Source organism: Macaca thibetana, chromosome 19, assembly GCF_024542745.1.
Source record: "Macaca thibetana thibetana isolate TM-01 chromosome 19, ASM2454274v1, whole genome shotgun sequence".
In the NCBI taxonomy this organism is placed as follows: Eukaryota; Metazoa; Chordata; class Mammalia; order Primates; family Cercopithecidae; genus Macaca; species Macaca thibetana.
Window position 1 is genome coordinate 7,121,470 of NC_065596.1, and position 15,535 is coordinate 7,137,004.

Here is a 15,535-nt window from a genome sequence, read left to right on the forward strand (position 1 = left end):
GTTCCGTGTTTTCTTAATGCGTTCGTTTGCAGCTCTCTCCTGAGAAGGGCCACACAGAGAGCCCTGCCCCCTGCCCTTAGAGGCCCCTCAGGTCAAGGTTTAGGCAGATTAGTGAAGTCCTAAGCTGGCTTCCTGAAGATTTCTATTTCTGGGAGAGGAGCCAGTCTGCAGAGCGGGGACCACACGCCGCGCTGTTCCCAGCACCCAGCCCAGGTTACCATGGCCTCCCTGTTTTCTGGCCGCATCCTGATCTGCAACAACAACGACCAGGACGAGCTGGACACGGAGGCCGAGGTCAGCCGCAGGTTGGAGAACCGGCTGGTGCTGCTGTTCTTTGGCGCCGGGGCTTGTCCTCAGTGCCAGGCCTTCGTGCCCATCCTCAAGGACTTCTTCGTGCGGCTCACAGATGAGTTCTATGTGCTGCGGGCAGCGCAGCTGGCCCTGGTGTACGTGTCCCAGGACTCCACGGAGGAGCAGCAAGACCTGTTCCTCAAGGACATGCCAAAGAAGTGGCTTTTCCTGCCCTTTGAGGATGAACTGAGGAGGTGAGGAGGGGCAGGGAGGGCTTCCTGGAGGAGGGGGCATGTTTGCTGAAAGTGAAGCATCCATTCTAACTAGAGTGAATGAGCAGCCCCTGTGTGCCAGTCCATATACTGGGAACTAGGGGTACAGAGAGGGGTGCCCAATTCCACATGCCAGCTTCCATGCCACCCCAGGGAGCTTAGAGCCCAGTGAGAGGAACAGATGCAAAAGAGACACTCAACTATGTAATAGCAAGGCCAAGCGTGGTGGCTTACCCCTGTAATCCCAGGACTTTGGCAGGCCGAGGCGGGCAGATTACCTGAGATCGGGAGTTCGAGACCAGCCTGATCAACATGGTGAAACCCTGTCTTTACTGAAAATACAAAAATTAGCCAGGCATGGTGGTGGGCACCTGTAATCCCAGCTGCTTGGGAGGCTGAGAAAGGAGAATCATTTGAACCTGGGAGGCAGATGCTGCAGGGAGGCGAGATCACGCCACTGCCCTCCAGCCTGGGCGACAGAGGGAGACTCTGTCTAAAAAAAACAAAAAACAAATACATAACAGCGAACTGCAGTAGTGCTCAGAGGACAAAGCTAGGCCACAAAGTGGAAATACAGTGAGGGAAAACTTGGTGAGGTTCCGGGGTCAGAGGATGCTTCCCTGAGGAAGTGACTTTAAAGAGAGACCCCTAGCTGGGCGTGGTGGCTCGTGCCTGTAGTCCCAGCCACTTGGGAGGCTGTGGTAAGAAGATAACTGGAGCCTGGAGTTTGAGGCTGCAGTGAGCTTTGATCGCACCACTGCACTCCAGCCAGGGCAATACGGCTAGACCCTGTCTCTTAAAAAAGTAAGGCCAGGCACGGTGGCTCACGCCTGTAAACCTAACACTTTGGGACGCCGAGGTGAGCAGATCACCTGAGGTCAGGAGTTCGAGACCAGCCTGACCAATACGGCAAAACCCCGTCTCTACTAAAAATACAAAAATTAGCCAGGCCTGGTGGCGCACACCTGTGGTCCCAGCTACTCGGGAGGCTGAGGCAGGAGAATTGCTTGAATCCAGGAGGCGGAAGTTGCAGTGATCCGAGATGGTGCCACTGCACTCCGGCCTGGGCAACAGAGTGAGACCGTATCTCAAAACTAAAAATAAAAAATGAAAAATGTAATAAATAAATAAAATACAGGGAGACTCCAAGGAGAAGAAAGATAGGAGGATGGAGAGTGAGGAAATGGAGGGGTTCCAGGCAGAGGGCACAGCAGAAAGGCTTGGAGGCTGTCAGAGAAAGAATGACCAGTTCAGGGAGACTGTAATTCCGGAGAGGATTGAATTTACGATGTTATTGTTACCGCCCACGCATTTGTCATAATCTTCTTAAGGTGTGACAGGTCTGTGGTGCAGAGCCACCTTAACGAGTATAGACATGATCCTCAGGGTAGCAGGGAGCCATGGTGGACGTTAGAACTGAGGGAGAGGTAGTTGGATTCAAGCTTTGTAAGGAGATGTCCAGCCAGGCATGGTGGCTGACACCTACAATCCCAGCACTTTTGGAGGCTGAGGCAGGAGGATTGCTTGAGGCTGGGAGTTGAAGACCAGCCTGGGCAACACGGCAAGACACCACCACCCCCATCTCTAAAATTATAAAAAGAAAAATTATGAAAGGTGGCCTGGCGCAGTGGCTTATGCCTGTAATCCCAGCACTTTGGGAGACCGAGGTGGGTGGAACACCTGAGGTCAGGAGTTCAAGACCAACCTGGCCAACATGGCAAAACCCCATCTCTACTAAAGACACAAAAATTAGCCGGACGCGGTGGTGGGTATCTGAAGTCCCAGCTACGTAGGAGGCTGAAGCACAAGAATCGCTTGAACCCGGGAGGCAGAGGGTGCAGTGAGCCAAGATCGTGCCACTGCACTCCAGCCTGAGCAACAGAGCGAGACTGTCTCAAAAAACAGAAAAAAATTTAAAAAGATCCTCTTAAAAAAAATTACAAAAGGAGCTGCCCAGTAAACAGTATTATAGTTTGACTTTTTATTATGAAGAAATGTTCACACATAGCAAAAAGTTGAAAGAAGTGTACAATGAAACCCACCACAATTATTAACATTTTGCCATATTCACTTTGTCCACACACGTGTATAGTTTGTGCTAAACGATTTGAAAGTGACTTGCAGACTTCATGACATTTTCCCAATGTCATGCCTTTTGTTACTCAACAAGTTGGAAGTTTCTGGTCATCAGAGTTTGGACATCATCAGAGTTTGGACACTGAATCCTGCCCACTGCCCTCGGCAGCTAAGGAGATTCCTCCACGACGCTAGCAACATTTCCTTCCCTGAGGCAGAGACACCAGCTGCAGACAAATGCTCATCTTGCCTGAGACAGGGTCCTCTCAACAAAACATTCACCCAGACTAGTCTGTTATCTGGGCATTTCCCATTCCACAGCCCCCATAGATGGGACGTCCAGTTAAATGAAATTTCAGGCTGGGTGCGGTGGCTCATGCCTATAATCCCAGTGTTTCGGGAGGCAGAGGTGGAAGGATCACTTGAGGCCAGGAGTTCAAAACTAGCCTAAGCAACATAGCAAGACCATATCTTTACAAAAACTTTTTTAAAAAATTAGTCAGGTGTGGTGGTTCGAGCCTGGAGTCCCAGCTACTCAGGAGGCTGAGGCTGCAGGATCACCTGAGCCCAGGAGTTTGAAGTTAGCACAATCTATGATCCCACCATTGCACTCTAGCCTGGGTGACAGATGGAGGCGCTCTCTCTAAAAAAAAAAAAAAAGAAAAAAAATGAGATAAACAATAAATAATCTTTCTTTTAGTATAAGTATGTCCCATACATTTGGATATACTTACACTAAAAGATTATTCATTATTTATTCGAAATTCAAATTTAACTAGTGTGTGTATGTATATGTATAATAGAGAGAGATGGGGTCTCGTTATGTTCCCCAAGCTGGTCTCAAACCCTTGGGCTCAAGCAGTCCTCCCACCTCGGCCTCCCAAAGTGCTGGGATTACAGGGGTGAGCCACTGTACCTAGCCTCAACTTTTTATTTTTATTTTTTTAAGAGAGGGAGTGTCCTATATTTTTAATTGCTAAACCTGGCAATCTACTCAGGGGATTTTGTAAGTATCATAGGTTCTCTTTGTGGCAGTCTGGAAAAGGGCCACGGAAGGATGCAGCAGGCTGAAATTAAGAACCATTAGCTATGGCCGGGCGCAGTGGCTTATGCCTGTAATCCCAGCATTTTGGGAGACCAAGGCAGGCGGATCACTGGAGGTGAGGAGTTCGAGACCAGTCTGGACAACATGGTGAAACCTCATCTCTACTAAAAACACAAAAATTGGCCGGGCGCGGTGGCTCACGCCTGTAATGCCAGCACTTCGGGAGGCCGAGGTAGGTGGATCACGAGGTCAGGAGATCGAGACCATCCTGGCTAACACGGTGAAACCCCATCTCTACTAAAAATACAAAAAAATCAGCCGGGCGTAGTGGCAGGCGCCTGTAGTCCCAGCTCTTTGGGAGGCTGAGGCAGGAGAATGGCATGAACTCGGGAGGCGGAGCTTGCAGTGAGCCGAGATCGCGCCACCGCACTCCAGCCTGGGAGACTGAGCAAGACTCCGTCTCAAAAAAAAAAAAAGAAAAAAAACCACACACACACACAAATTAACTGATTGTGGTGGCACACTCCTGTAGTCCCAGCTACTCAGGAGGCTGAAGCAGGAGAATCGCTTGAACGCAGGAGGCAGAGGTTACAGTGAGCCAAGATCATGCCACTGCATTCCAGCCTCAGCAACACAGCAAGACTCTGTCTTTTTTATTTTTTATTATTTTTTTTTTGAGACGGAGTCTCGCTCTGCTGCCCAGGCTGGAGTGCAGTGGCGGGATCTCAGCTCACTGCAAGCTCCGCCTCCCGGGTTCACGCCATTCTCCTGCCTCAGCCTCCGGAGTAGCTGGGACTACAGGCGCCGCCACCACACCCAGCTAGTTAAGACTCTGTCTTAAACAAACAAACAAAAAAAGCCGGGCGTGGTGGCTCATGCCTGTAATCCCAGGGAGGCCGCTTTGTGTTGGCACTCACCTGTATTCCCAGCTACTTGGGAGCCTGAGGCAGGAGAGTTGCTTCAACCCAGGAGGCAGAGGTTGCAGTGAGATCGCGCCATTGCACTCCAGCCTGGGCAACAAGACCGAAACTCCATCTCAAAAAATAAAAATTAAAAAATAGGCTGCGCGTGGTGGCTCATGCCTGTAATTTCAGCACTTTAGGAGGCCAAGCCAGGTGGATCACCTGAGGTCAAGAGTTCAAGACCAGGTTGGCCAACATGGTGAAACCCCATCTCTACTAAAAATACAAAAATTAGCCTGGTGTGGTAGCAGACGCCTGTAATCCCAGATACTTGGGATGCTGAGGCAGAAGAATCACTTGGACCCGGGAGGCAGAGGTTGCAGTGAGCCGAGATTACGCCATTGCACTCCAGCCTGGGCGGCAGAGCGAGACTCTGTCTCAAAAAAATAAATAAATAGGCTGGGCGCGGTGGCTCAAGCCTGTAATCCCAGCACTTTGGGAGGCAGAGACGGGCGGATCACGAGGTCAGGAGATCAAGACCATCCTGGCTAACATGGTGAAACTCTGTCTCTACTAAAAAATATAAAAAACTAGCTGGGCTTGGTGGCGGGTGCCTGTAGCCCCAGCTACTCGGGAGGCTGAGGCAGGAGAATGGCGTAAACCCGGGCGGTGGAGCTTGCAGTGACCTGAGATCCGGCCACTGCACTCCAGCCCGGGCGACAGAGCGAGACTCCGTCTCAAAAAATAAATAAATAAATAAATAAATAAATAAATAAATAAATAAATAAAATTTTGAAAAAATGAAAAATACATATAATTAATTATAAAATAAAAATAGGCCGGGCGCGGTGGCTCAAGCCTGTAATCCCAGCACTTTGGGAGGCCGAGACGGGCGGATCACGAGGTCAGGAGATCGAGACCATCCTGGCTAACACAATGAAACCCCGTCTCTACTAAAAATACAAAAAAAGGCCGGGCGCGGTGGCTCAAGCCTGTAATCCCAGCACTTTGGGAGGCCGAGACGGGCGGATCACAAGGTCAGGAGATCGAGACCAGCCTGGCTAATACGGTGAAACCCCGTCTCTACTAAAAAATACAAAAAACTAGCCGGGTGAGGTGGCGGGCGCCTGTAGTCCCAGCTACTCGGGAGGCTGAGGCAGGAGAATGGCGTAGACCCGGGAGGTGGAGCTTGCAGTGAGCTGAGATGCGGCCACTGCACTCCAGCCTGGGCGACAGAGCGAGACTCCGTCTCAAAAAAAAAAAAAAAAAAAAAAAATACAAAAAAATTAGCCGGGCGAGGTGGCGGGCGCCTGTAGTCCCAGCTACTCGGGAGGCTGAGGCAGGAGAATGGCGTAAACCCGGGAGGCGGAGCTTGCAGTGAGCCGAGATAGCGCCACTGCACTCCAGCCTGGGCGACAGAGCGAGACTCCGTCTCAAAAAAAAAATAAAATAAAAAAATAAAAAATAAAAAATAAAAAAATAAAAATAAAGGACTGTGGGTTGAGCCTGGTGCCTGTAGTCCCAGCTACTTGGGAGGCTGAGACGGGAGGATCTCTTGAGCCCAGGAGTTCAAGGCCAGAAAAAAAAAAACAAAACACAGAACTCTGGGTGTTGGGCCCAGTTTGGCAGCTGCCTCTACTCCAGGATGAGAGGGTGGAGGGTGCAGGATTTGGGCCTAGATGAGGGGTTTGGTCCAGGGTCTCCTAGGGGTGTGGAGAGCTTCCCATTGACTTCCCTTAAGACTTAGAACAAAGCTGAGGCTGGGCACAGTGGCTCATGCCTGTAATCCCAGCACTTTGGAAGGCTGAGGCAGGAGGATTGCATGAGCTCAGGAGTTTGGGACCAGCTCAGGCAACATAGTGAGACCCTGTCTCTACAAAACAATTTAAAAATTAGCCAGGCATGGTGTTACGAGCCTGTAGTCCAGCTGCTTGGAAGGCTGAGGCCAGAGGATTGCTTCAGCCTGGGAGGTTGAGGCTGCAGTGAGCTGTGATTGTACCAGTGCTCTCCAGCCTGGGTGACAGAACAAGACGCTGTCTCAAAGAAAAAGAAAAAAAGAACAAAATTGATACTCCTTACTATGACCCTACATGGCCTGTGTGATCAGGTTTGTACCCCAATGACCATCCCACCCTCAGGGCCTTTGCATGTACTGTGCCTACTGCCTGGGTCACCTTTCCCCCAGTTCTCCAGCCCCCTTCATCCCACAGATCTCAGCTCAGAGATTGCAGCTCGTCTCTCCTTGGAGAGATGCCCTCTAACCAGCAACCCCTTACCCTGCTTCATATCTCTCTATGATGTTTTTTGTTTTTGTTTTTGACAGTCTCGCTCTGCTGCCCAGGCTGGAGTGCAGTGGCACAATCTCAGCTCGCTGCAACCTTGGCCTCCCAGGTTCAAGCAATTTTTCTGCCTCAGCCTTCTGAGTAGCTGGGATTATAGGCACTCGCCATCACACCCAGCCGAGTTTTTTTTTTTTTTTTTTTTTTTTTTTTTTTTTGGAGACGGAGTCTCGCTCTGTCCCCCAGGCTGGAGTGCAGTGGCCAGATCTCAGCTCACTGCAAGCTCCACCTCCCAGGTTCACGCCATTCTCCTGCCTCAGCCTCCAGGAGTAGCTGGGACTACAGGCGCCCGCCACCGCGCCCGGCTAGTTTTTTGCATTTTTTAGTAGAGACAGGGTTTCACCGTGTTAGCCAGGATGGTCTCGATCTCCTGACCTCGTGATCTGCCCGTCTCGGCCTCCCAAAGTGCTGGGATTACAGGCGTGAGCCACCGCGCCCGGCCGTGATTTTTTTGTATTTCTAGCAGAGATGAGGTTTTATCATGTTGGCCAGGCTGGTCTCTAACTCATGACCTCTGGTGACCCACCCATCTCAGCCTCCCAAAGTGCTGAGATTACAGGCATGAGCCACCACGCCGGCCTAGCAGGAGAAATTTTTAAAACCATACATGATGTTGGATGCTGAAAGGCACTTGGGAGAAAAACACTGCCTTGGGATGTTATTTATTCTATTTTTGAGACAGGATCTGGCTCTGTCACCCAGGCTGGAGTGCAGTGATGCAATCATAGCTCACTGCAGCCTTGAAATCCTAGGCTCAAGCGATCCTTCTGTAGCAGGATGAGCCACAGACAAAACTCCTCAGTCACCGGATTAAAGAAGGAAGAGGTTTTTCATTCCGCCGGCAGACTCGTGTCTTAAGAGCCAAGCTCCCTGAAGAAGAAATACGTGGCCTTTTTAAAGGCTTACAACTTTAAGGGATCCATGTAAAAGGGTCATGATAAATCAAGCAAGTGTGGAAAACATGACGGGGGGCTACATGCATCAGCTAACAAAAAGTTTTACAGTGCTTTCTCATACAATGCCTGGAATTTACAGATAACACTAGTAGTTTTGGTCGGGGTTAATATTATTATTATTATTATTCTAACCACCAGGGCCAGGTGGTGGTGCCAAGGTCGTCTAGCTATTTATCTTACTTCTGTTTCTTTCCAACTTTTTGCTTTCTCCCCCTTCTCCTGTCTTATAAACTAAGGAACAGGGGAGACGGGGAAAAGCTGGGAAGGACAACAGGAGAAGTGGTGGTCTCAGTCTATTACTTCTACCTCGTCCTCCTGAGTACCTGGGACTACAGGAGCGCACTACCACGCCCTGCTTTATGTATTTATTTATTTACTTATTTATTTATTTATTGGTAGAGACAGGGTCTTACTATGTTGTCCTTGTGTCTTGCAATGTGAGGTCTCCACACTACAGGGTCTTAGCCTGCAAATGTCTGAGAGCGCTCCAAGCGCATGGCACAGCCAGCTCAAATGCCCCGAGGTTGGAGCGTGCCTGGGGTGCTGGAGACATAGCGCGAGGACCAAAGTGTCTGGCCCTGTTCCGATCCTGGTGTGCACCTACCCAGTGCCTGGCAAGAGACAGCGCACACAGAAGGCGCTGCCTAAGTACTGGGAGGAGGGATGCGGGGCTCTCTGGGTCAGCATCAGGGATGTGTATCCGTCCAGACTGACCTGCCCGCTCCGCAGGGACCTCGGGCGCCAGTTCTCCGTGGAGCGCCTGCCGGCGGTTGTGGTGCTCAAGCCGGACGGGGACGTGCTCACTCGCGACGGCGCCGACGAGATCCAGCGCCTGGGCACCGCCTGCTTTGCCAACTGGCAGGAGGCAGCCGAGGTGCTGGACCGCAACTTCCAGCTGCCAGAGGACCTGGAGGACCAGGAGCCACGGAGCCTTACCGAGTGCCTGCGCCGCCGCAAGTACCGCGTGGAAAAGGCGGCGCGAGGCGGTCGCGACCCCGGGGGAGGGGGTGGGGAGGAGGGCGGGGCCGGGGGGCTGTTCTGACCCCCTAGGGTGGAGGAGAGGCGTGGGGTTTGGTGATGAACCTCCACCCCGCACGCCTGTAATCCCAGCACTTGGGGAGGCCGAGGCGGGAAGATCGCTTGAGCCCAGGAGATCGAGATCAGCCTGGGCAACAGAGTGAGACCCTGACTTTACGAAAATTAAAAATTAACCCGGTGTGGTGGCGCGCACCTGTGGCTTAGCTAGTCCGGAGGCTGAGGTGGGAGGATGGATTGAGTCCGGGAGGTCAAGGCTGCAGTGAACCGTGATCGCTCCACTTGCACACGGCACTCCAACCTGAGCGACAAAGGGAGACCCTGTTCCCAAAGAAACAAAAGGAAACCCTCCTCCCCCGCCCCCCACCCCCGTAAGAGAGCGGGATGGGGGTGAGGGTGGGAGTGGGGGTGGGTGGGGCCACGGCGGAGAGCAGGGCCACGGGCGGCTGTTATGACCCGCCTAGAGTGGAGGAGTTGGGGTTTGGTTATGAACCCCTCCACTCCGGAGGTGGAGAGCTGGGAGGGAGTCGGGGTGGAGATGTGGGGTGGGAGGGCCAGGGCGGAGGGCGGGACCGTGCAGGGCTCTTCTGACCCCATAGTTGGGGAGGACTGGTGGAGGAGTGGCGGGTCTATGAAAAGCCCGCCCCCCGACTGCGGGGAGAGAGGGCTGGATGGAAGTCGGGAGGCTGTTCTGAGTCCTCCTCTGCCCCAGGTGGGCAGGCCGCGGGTGGAGAATCTGTAATGAGCCTGTTGGGAGCCGAGGAGAGGGGAGGGGGAGGGGATTGTCCGAAATCTCCGCAGGAGTAGGGCGGGACGGAGCTCAGTGTGGGAGCACGGAGTAGGGGACTGTCTGGGTTCCAAGCACTCCTCCGGGGGCAGGCGGGCCTGGGGGGGCTGTTCTGAGCTCCCTGATGAAGAGGGGTGGAGGCGAAGTGGGGAGGGGGAGGGGTGATGTCTGTTCTGAGCCCATCCCCAGGAGGAGGGGTCAGAGCAGAGGGACTGTGATAAGATGCACAGGGAGACGCAGGACAGGACCTGGGGAGTCTGTTCTGATCCCCATGCAGGGGAGGGTGGGAGCTAGGATGGAGCGAGTGGCAGGGGGTTCTCTGTTCTGAGATATCCCCTCACACCCAGGGGTCTGTTCTGGTCTTCCAGGTGCGCATCTGAGTCTCCCGGGTCAGGGCGATAAAGCAGGGAGAGCTTTTCAAGGATCTCTATAAATATTTCTGAGACCTGGCTGAGGAGGAGTAATCAATGGATCAAAAGATGAGAAAATCCAAACTAAAATAGAACAAACGTGCCGAAAAGGCCGAGCCCATCCTACATTAAATGAGTTGCCCACTTTTTTTTTTTCCTTTGACGGAGTTTGACTCTTGTTGACCAGGCTGGAGTGCAATGGCATGATCTTGGCTCACCGCAACCTCTGCCTCCCGGGTTGAAGCGATTCTCCTGCCTCAGCCTCCCAAGTAGCTGGCATTACGGGCACACCACCAGACTAATTTTTGTATTTTTAGTAGAGATGGGGTTTCTTCATATTGGTCAGGCTGGTCTCGAACTCCCAAGCCCAGGTGCTCCACCTGCCTCAGCCTCCTAAAGTGCTGGGATTACAGGCGTGAGCTACCACGCCCGGCCGAGTTGCCCACATATTTCATACACAAAATCACAACAATCCTTTAACAACGGATTTATATGTTACATGGGATGTATTTCAATATTTCGTACCACGTGGGCTGGGGGTTCGCGGCTGCCCGCAGGAGACAAGAGTCTCCCAGGTTTCACTCAGTCCCTCGTGGACCTGGGCATTACCAGGGAAGACAGCAGAATATAGACATCAAAAACTCCGATCTAGAACCATCTCCTGGCTTTGAGACTGTGAGACTATCTACCTTCTCTAAACCCTAATCCCTTCCTCTGAAAAATTAGATTTAAGGCAGATTCTCCCAGGCACGTCGGTGCAGGAGGAGGAGCAGTTGCTCGGCTCACCAACTGTTTGGTTTGGCCTCTGGCGCCCCCTAGCGGCAAGATGAGTTGATACACCGTCGGGGCGGGGCCTAACATTCAAATGAGATGCAAACCACTCCTCTCGTGTCCGGTCTGCGGAAAGGGTTTCCTGGGAGGCCACGTGTGTCCGTGGAAACTAGCAAGCGTGACTACGGTGCGCGGGATTCTGGCTGACAGGAGGAAGGTGGTTGGGGGCCTGGGAGGCCAGAGGGTCCTGAATACTGGATGACCACCTCATTTCATGCTCACCTCCACTTCCAACCTCCAGGTTGGAAAATTGACCCAGCTCAGGATCCTGGTGCTGCCTGATGCTTCATGTTCCAGCAGCCCTCTCTGGACTCCAGGAGGCACATCTGTGAAATGGGTGCATTGAGGCTGGGCGTGGTGGCTCATGCCTGTAATCCCAACATTTTGGGAGGCCGAGGCAAGTGGATCACCTGAGGTCAGGAGTTCAAGACCAGCCTGGCCAATGTGACGAAAGCCCGTCTCCACTTAAAAAATATCGGCCGGCGTGGTGGCACGCGTCTGTAGTCCCAGCTACTCAGGAGGCTGAGGCACGAGAATCATTTGAACCTGGGAGGCGGAAGTTGCAGTGAGCCAAGATTGCGCCCCTGCACTCCAGCCTGGGCAACAGAGGGAGACTCTGTCCCCCCGAAAAATAAAATAAAAATTACTTAAATTATCTGTACCTCATACCAGATTACCTTTTCCCAACAAATCACAGGCTATGCAACCTGTCAGCATTGTTACTATTGTTCCAGCCAACATGCAGTGACCAGCCGTCCCTGTCTGGGCAGTGAGGTTGAGGAAGTCCACCCTCTGTCCCTGTCAGGCCGTGTGACTTGAACTATATAGTGGAACTCTCCAAGTCTCACCCCCCCATCCCCACCTACCCACTCCTCACCTGTCTGAGCTGGAATGAGAAGGGCAGCTTAGCAAAAGACCAAGGTAGATGAGTCACCATCTACCATGAGCAGAGTGGGGCCTGTTAGCAGGGTTAACATTCCAAGTTGAAGCCAGACACCCCCAAACTAGAAAATCATCCCACATACAAACAGCAGGACCAGACCTTGGTATCTGTGTTCCCGCAACCCCCAACAAATAACGGCAAAACTTAAGACAGCACTGTAATGAATTTTGGCCACCTTAGGTAAGTGTCCCCTTATTGTGGGATTTCATGTATGTTTCCACCTCCCCCACCAGGCAGGCTGTGAGCACTGGAAGGGAGAGCAGGGCCTGTCTTGGTCACCCCTGGGTTCTCAAAGCCCAGCACATAGACGGGCTCTCCACTGATGTTCCTCGAATGAATACAGGAAAGTATCTTATATCTCTGTATTCCCACCACCCACAACAAAACTGTAGCCCTGATCCAAATGAATTGCTGTGCCCCTCAATTTGAGACGTTTCCTTACCTGGAAAACATGGAAAATTCACCCTAACACTGGTGATGATGAACGAGTGAGTGTTAGTCTGAGGCCTGATGAATGAATTAATTAATTAATTGAAAGAAGGAACAGGTTCCTGCTACAGATGAGGAGGCCCAGAGAGGTTAAGGGATGTGCCCAAAGTCACACAGCAAAGAAGGAGGCCACCTGGAAAGGAAAGGTCACCCTCACCCCATACTCTTCCTTGGGGCCATTTTACCTACAAGGCTGAGGGCACAGGGCCCACAAACTCTTTTCAAGGGACCCCAGAATTTTCAAACCTGAAAAAAAAAAATTGATTCCAGGCGAGGTGCAGTGGCTCAAGCCCGTAATCCCAGCACTTTGAGAGGCCCAGTGGGCGGATCAGTTGAGCTTAAGAGTTCCAGATGAGCCTGGACAACATAGTAAGACCCCATCTCTACAAAAAATTAATTAAATTAAAATGGAGAAAGGACTTGAATAGACATTTCTCCAAAGAAGATATATGAACAGTCAAAAAGCCCATGAAAAGATGCTTAACATCATTAGTTATTAGCGAAATGCAAATAAAAACCACAATGAGATATTACTTCATAAGCATCAGAACGACTATTTTCAGTGAGGAGGAGGCTGGGTGTGGTGGCTCACCCCTGTAATCCCCCAGAACTTTGGGAGGCTGAGGTGAGAGGTTAGCTTGGGCATACGAAGTTTGAGACCAGACCAACATAGCAAGACCCCAACTCTACAAAAAACATTTAAAAAACTGGTTGGGTATGGTGGCTCACAGCTGTAATTCCAACACTTTGGGAGGCCGAGGCAGGAAGATCACTTGAGGCCAGGAGTTTGAGACCAGCCTGGCCAACATGGTGAAACCCCATCTCTACTAAAAATACAAAAATTAGCTGAGTGTTGTGGCAGCCACCTGTAATCCCAGCTACTTGGAAGGCTGAGGTGCAAGAATCTCTTGAACCCGGGAGGTGGAGGTTGCAGTGAGCTGAGATCTCGTCACTGCACTCCAGCCTGGGCAAAAGAGTGAGTTCATCTTAAAAAAAAAAAAAAAAAAAAAAGAAGAAGAAGAAGAAGAAGAGGAAGAATGGTTATGATGAGGGAGGAGGAGGCTGGGTGTGGTGGTTCACTCCTGTAATCTCAGCACTTTGGGAGACTGAGGTGAGAGAATCACTTGGGTATAAAGAGTTTGAGACCAGACCAACATAGCAAGACCCCATATCTAAAAAAAAAAAAAAAAAATTAAAAAATGCTTAAAAATTATTCAGGCATGCTGTGCTTGCCTGTGGTCCCAGCTACCTGGGGAGGCTGAGGCAGGACGATCACTTGAGCCCAGGAGGTCAAGGCTATAATGAACTATGATCACACCACTGCAATCCAGCCTGGGTGACAGAGCAAGGCCTTGATAAAAAAAAAAAAAAAACAGTAGAAGAAGAAGGAGAAGGAGGAGGAGGAGAGGAGGAGGAGGAGAGGAGGAGGAGGAGGAGGAGGAGGAAGAGGAGGAAGGCAGAAGGAAACACCTGTTGGGGAGGATGTGCAGAAAATTATTTTTAAAAACCTCAGACATTGCTGGTGGAAATGGAAAGTGGTGCAGCTGCTATGGAAAAGCTTGAGGGTTCCACAAAGAGTTAAAATCGAGTAACGGCCGGGCGCGGTGGCTCAAGCCTGTAATCCCAGCACTTTGGGAGGCCGAGACGGGTGGATCACGAGGTCAGGAGATCGAGACCATCCTGGCTAACACAGTGAAACCCCGTCTCTACTAAAAAATACAAAAAAACTAGCCGGGCGAGGTGGCGGGCGCCTGTAGTCCCAGCTACTCGGGAGGCTGAGGCAGGAGAATGGCCTGAACCCGGGAGGCGGAGCTTGCAGTGAGCTGAGATCCGGCCACTGCACTCCAGCAAGGGGGACAGAGTGAGACTCCGTCTCAAAAAACCAAAAAACAAAAAAAAAAAAAAAAAAAAAAAAAAAAAAAATCGAGTAACTATGTGACTCAGCAACTCCACTCCTAGGAGTCCACACCCCACAAGAGTTGACAGCAGTGAGTCAAGAAGATACCTGTGCATACACGTTTATAGCAGCATTAGTCACCTCCACCAAAAGGAAGCAACAACACAAATACCCATCAATGGATGAATGGATGAACACAATGTGTTCCAGACACGCTATGGAATATTACACAGCCATAAAAAGGAATGAGGCACTGATCCATGCTACAACCTGGATGAACCTTGAGTATATGATGCAGAGTGAGAGAAGCCAGAATGCCATCTCTTGTGTGACTCCATTGATATGAAATGTCCAGAATAGGCAAATCCACAGAAACAGGAAGTAGATTAATGGTTGTCAGCCTCTTGAGGAGGGGGAATGGGGAGTGACTTCTAATAGGGACGGGGTCTCCTTTTGGGGGGATGAAAATCTTCTGGAGCTAGACAGAGGTAATGGTTGGACAACACTAAATGCCACTGAATAAAATGGTTAATTTTATGTTATGTAAGTTTCATTTCGATTTTTTTAAAGTGCTGTGGGAATAACAGGGGGACTAGTTGGGGAAGGGATCCAGGATTCTCCCTAGCCTCCTGGAGGAAACAACATTTACCCAAAGCCTTGAAGGAGGTAAGTAGAGGGGAAATCACAGCCAATGACAGAGTCCCTGGGTTGAGATAAAATGGAAAGTGAATTTTTAAATTTTGTTATTTCTTTTTTGAGACACAGCCTCGCTCTGTCACTCAGGCTGGAGTGCAGTGACGTGATCTCAGCTCACTGCAGCCTTGACCTCCTGGGCTCAAGCGATCCTCCTGTCTCAGTCCCTAAAGTAGCTGGGTCCACAGGCCTGCACCACCACACCAGGCTAACTTCCTTATTTTTTGTAGAGATGAGGTCTGGCTCTGTTGTCCAGGCTGGTCTCAAACTCCTGGGCTCAAGCCATCCTCCTGCCTCAGCCTCCCAAAGTGCTGGGATTACAGGCGTGAACCACCTCACCCAGCCCTTTCTCTCTCTCTCTCTCTCTCTCTTTTTTTTTTTTTTTTTTTTAAGACAGAGTCTCACTCTGTCAGCCAGGCTGGAGTGTGCAGCGGTGCAATCTCGGCTCATTGCAACCTCTACCTCCCTGATTCAAACATTCCACCCACCTCAGGCTCCCAAGTAGCTAGGATTACAGGGATGTACCACCATGCCCAGCTAATTTTTCTTTTTTTCACCATGTTGGCCAG

General features: G+C 51.1%; 2 protein-coding genes across 2 annotated transcripts in view; both read left to right on the forward strand.

The window, feature by feature from the left end:
* The window catches only part of BST2 (bone marrow stromal cell antigen 2), a 365,601-nt gene that overhangs the window by 300,631 nt on the left and 49,435 nt on the right, over window positions 1-15,535 (forward strand). The window lies entirely within an intron of this gene.
* On the forward strand, window positions 142-9,126 carry NXNL1 (nucleoredoxin like 1). The gene is made up of 2 exons (XM_050769816.1): window positions 142-545; window positions 8,611-9,126. The coding sequence occupies exons 1-2, from the start codon at window positions 220-222 to the stop codon at window positions 8,921-8,923; spliced, it is 639 nt and encodes a 212-aa protein (XP_050625773.1). The 5' UTR covers window positions 142-219; the 3' UTR covers window positions 8,924-9,126.

Bases quoted from the DNA above. Each gene is read 5' to 3' on its own strand.
- NXNL1 (XM_050769816.1), top strand. From the start codon at position 220: ATGGCCTCCCTGTTTTCTGGCCGCATCCTGATCTGCAACAACAACGAC. The intron at 546-8,610 runs GTGAGGAGGGGC...CCCGCTCCGCAG, and splicing joins TTTGAGGATGAACTGAGGAG to GGACCTCGGGCGCCAGTTCT.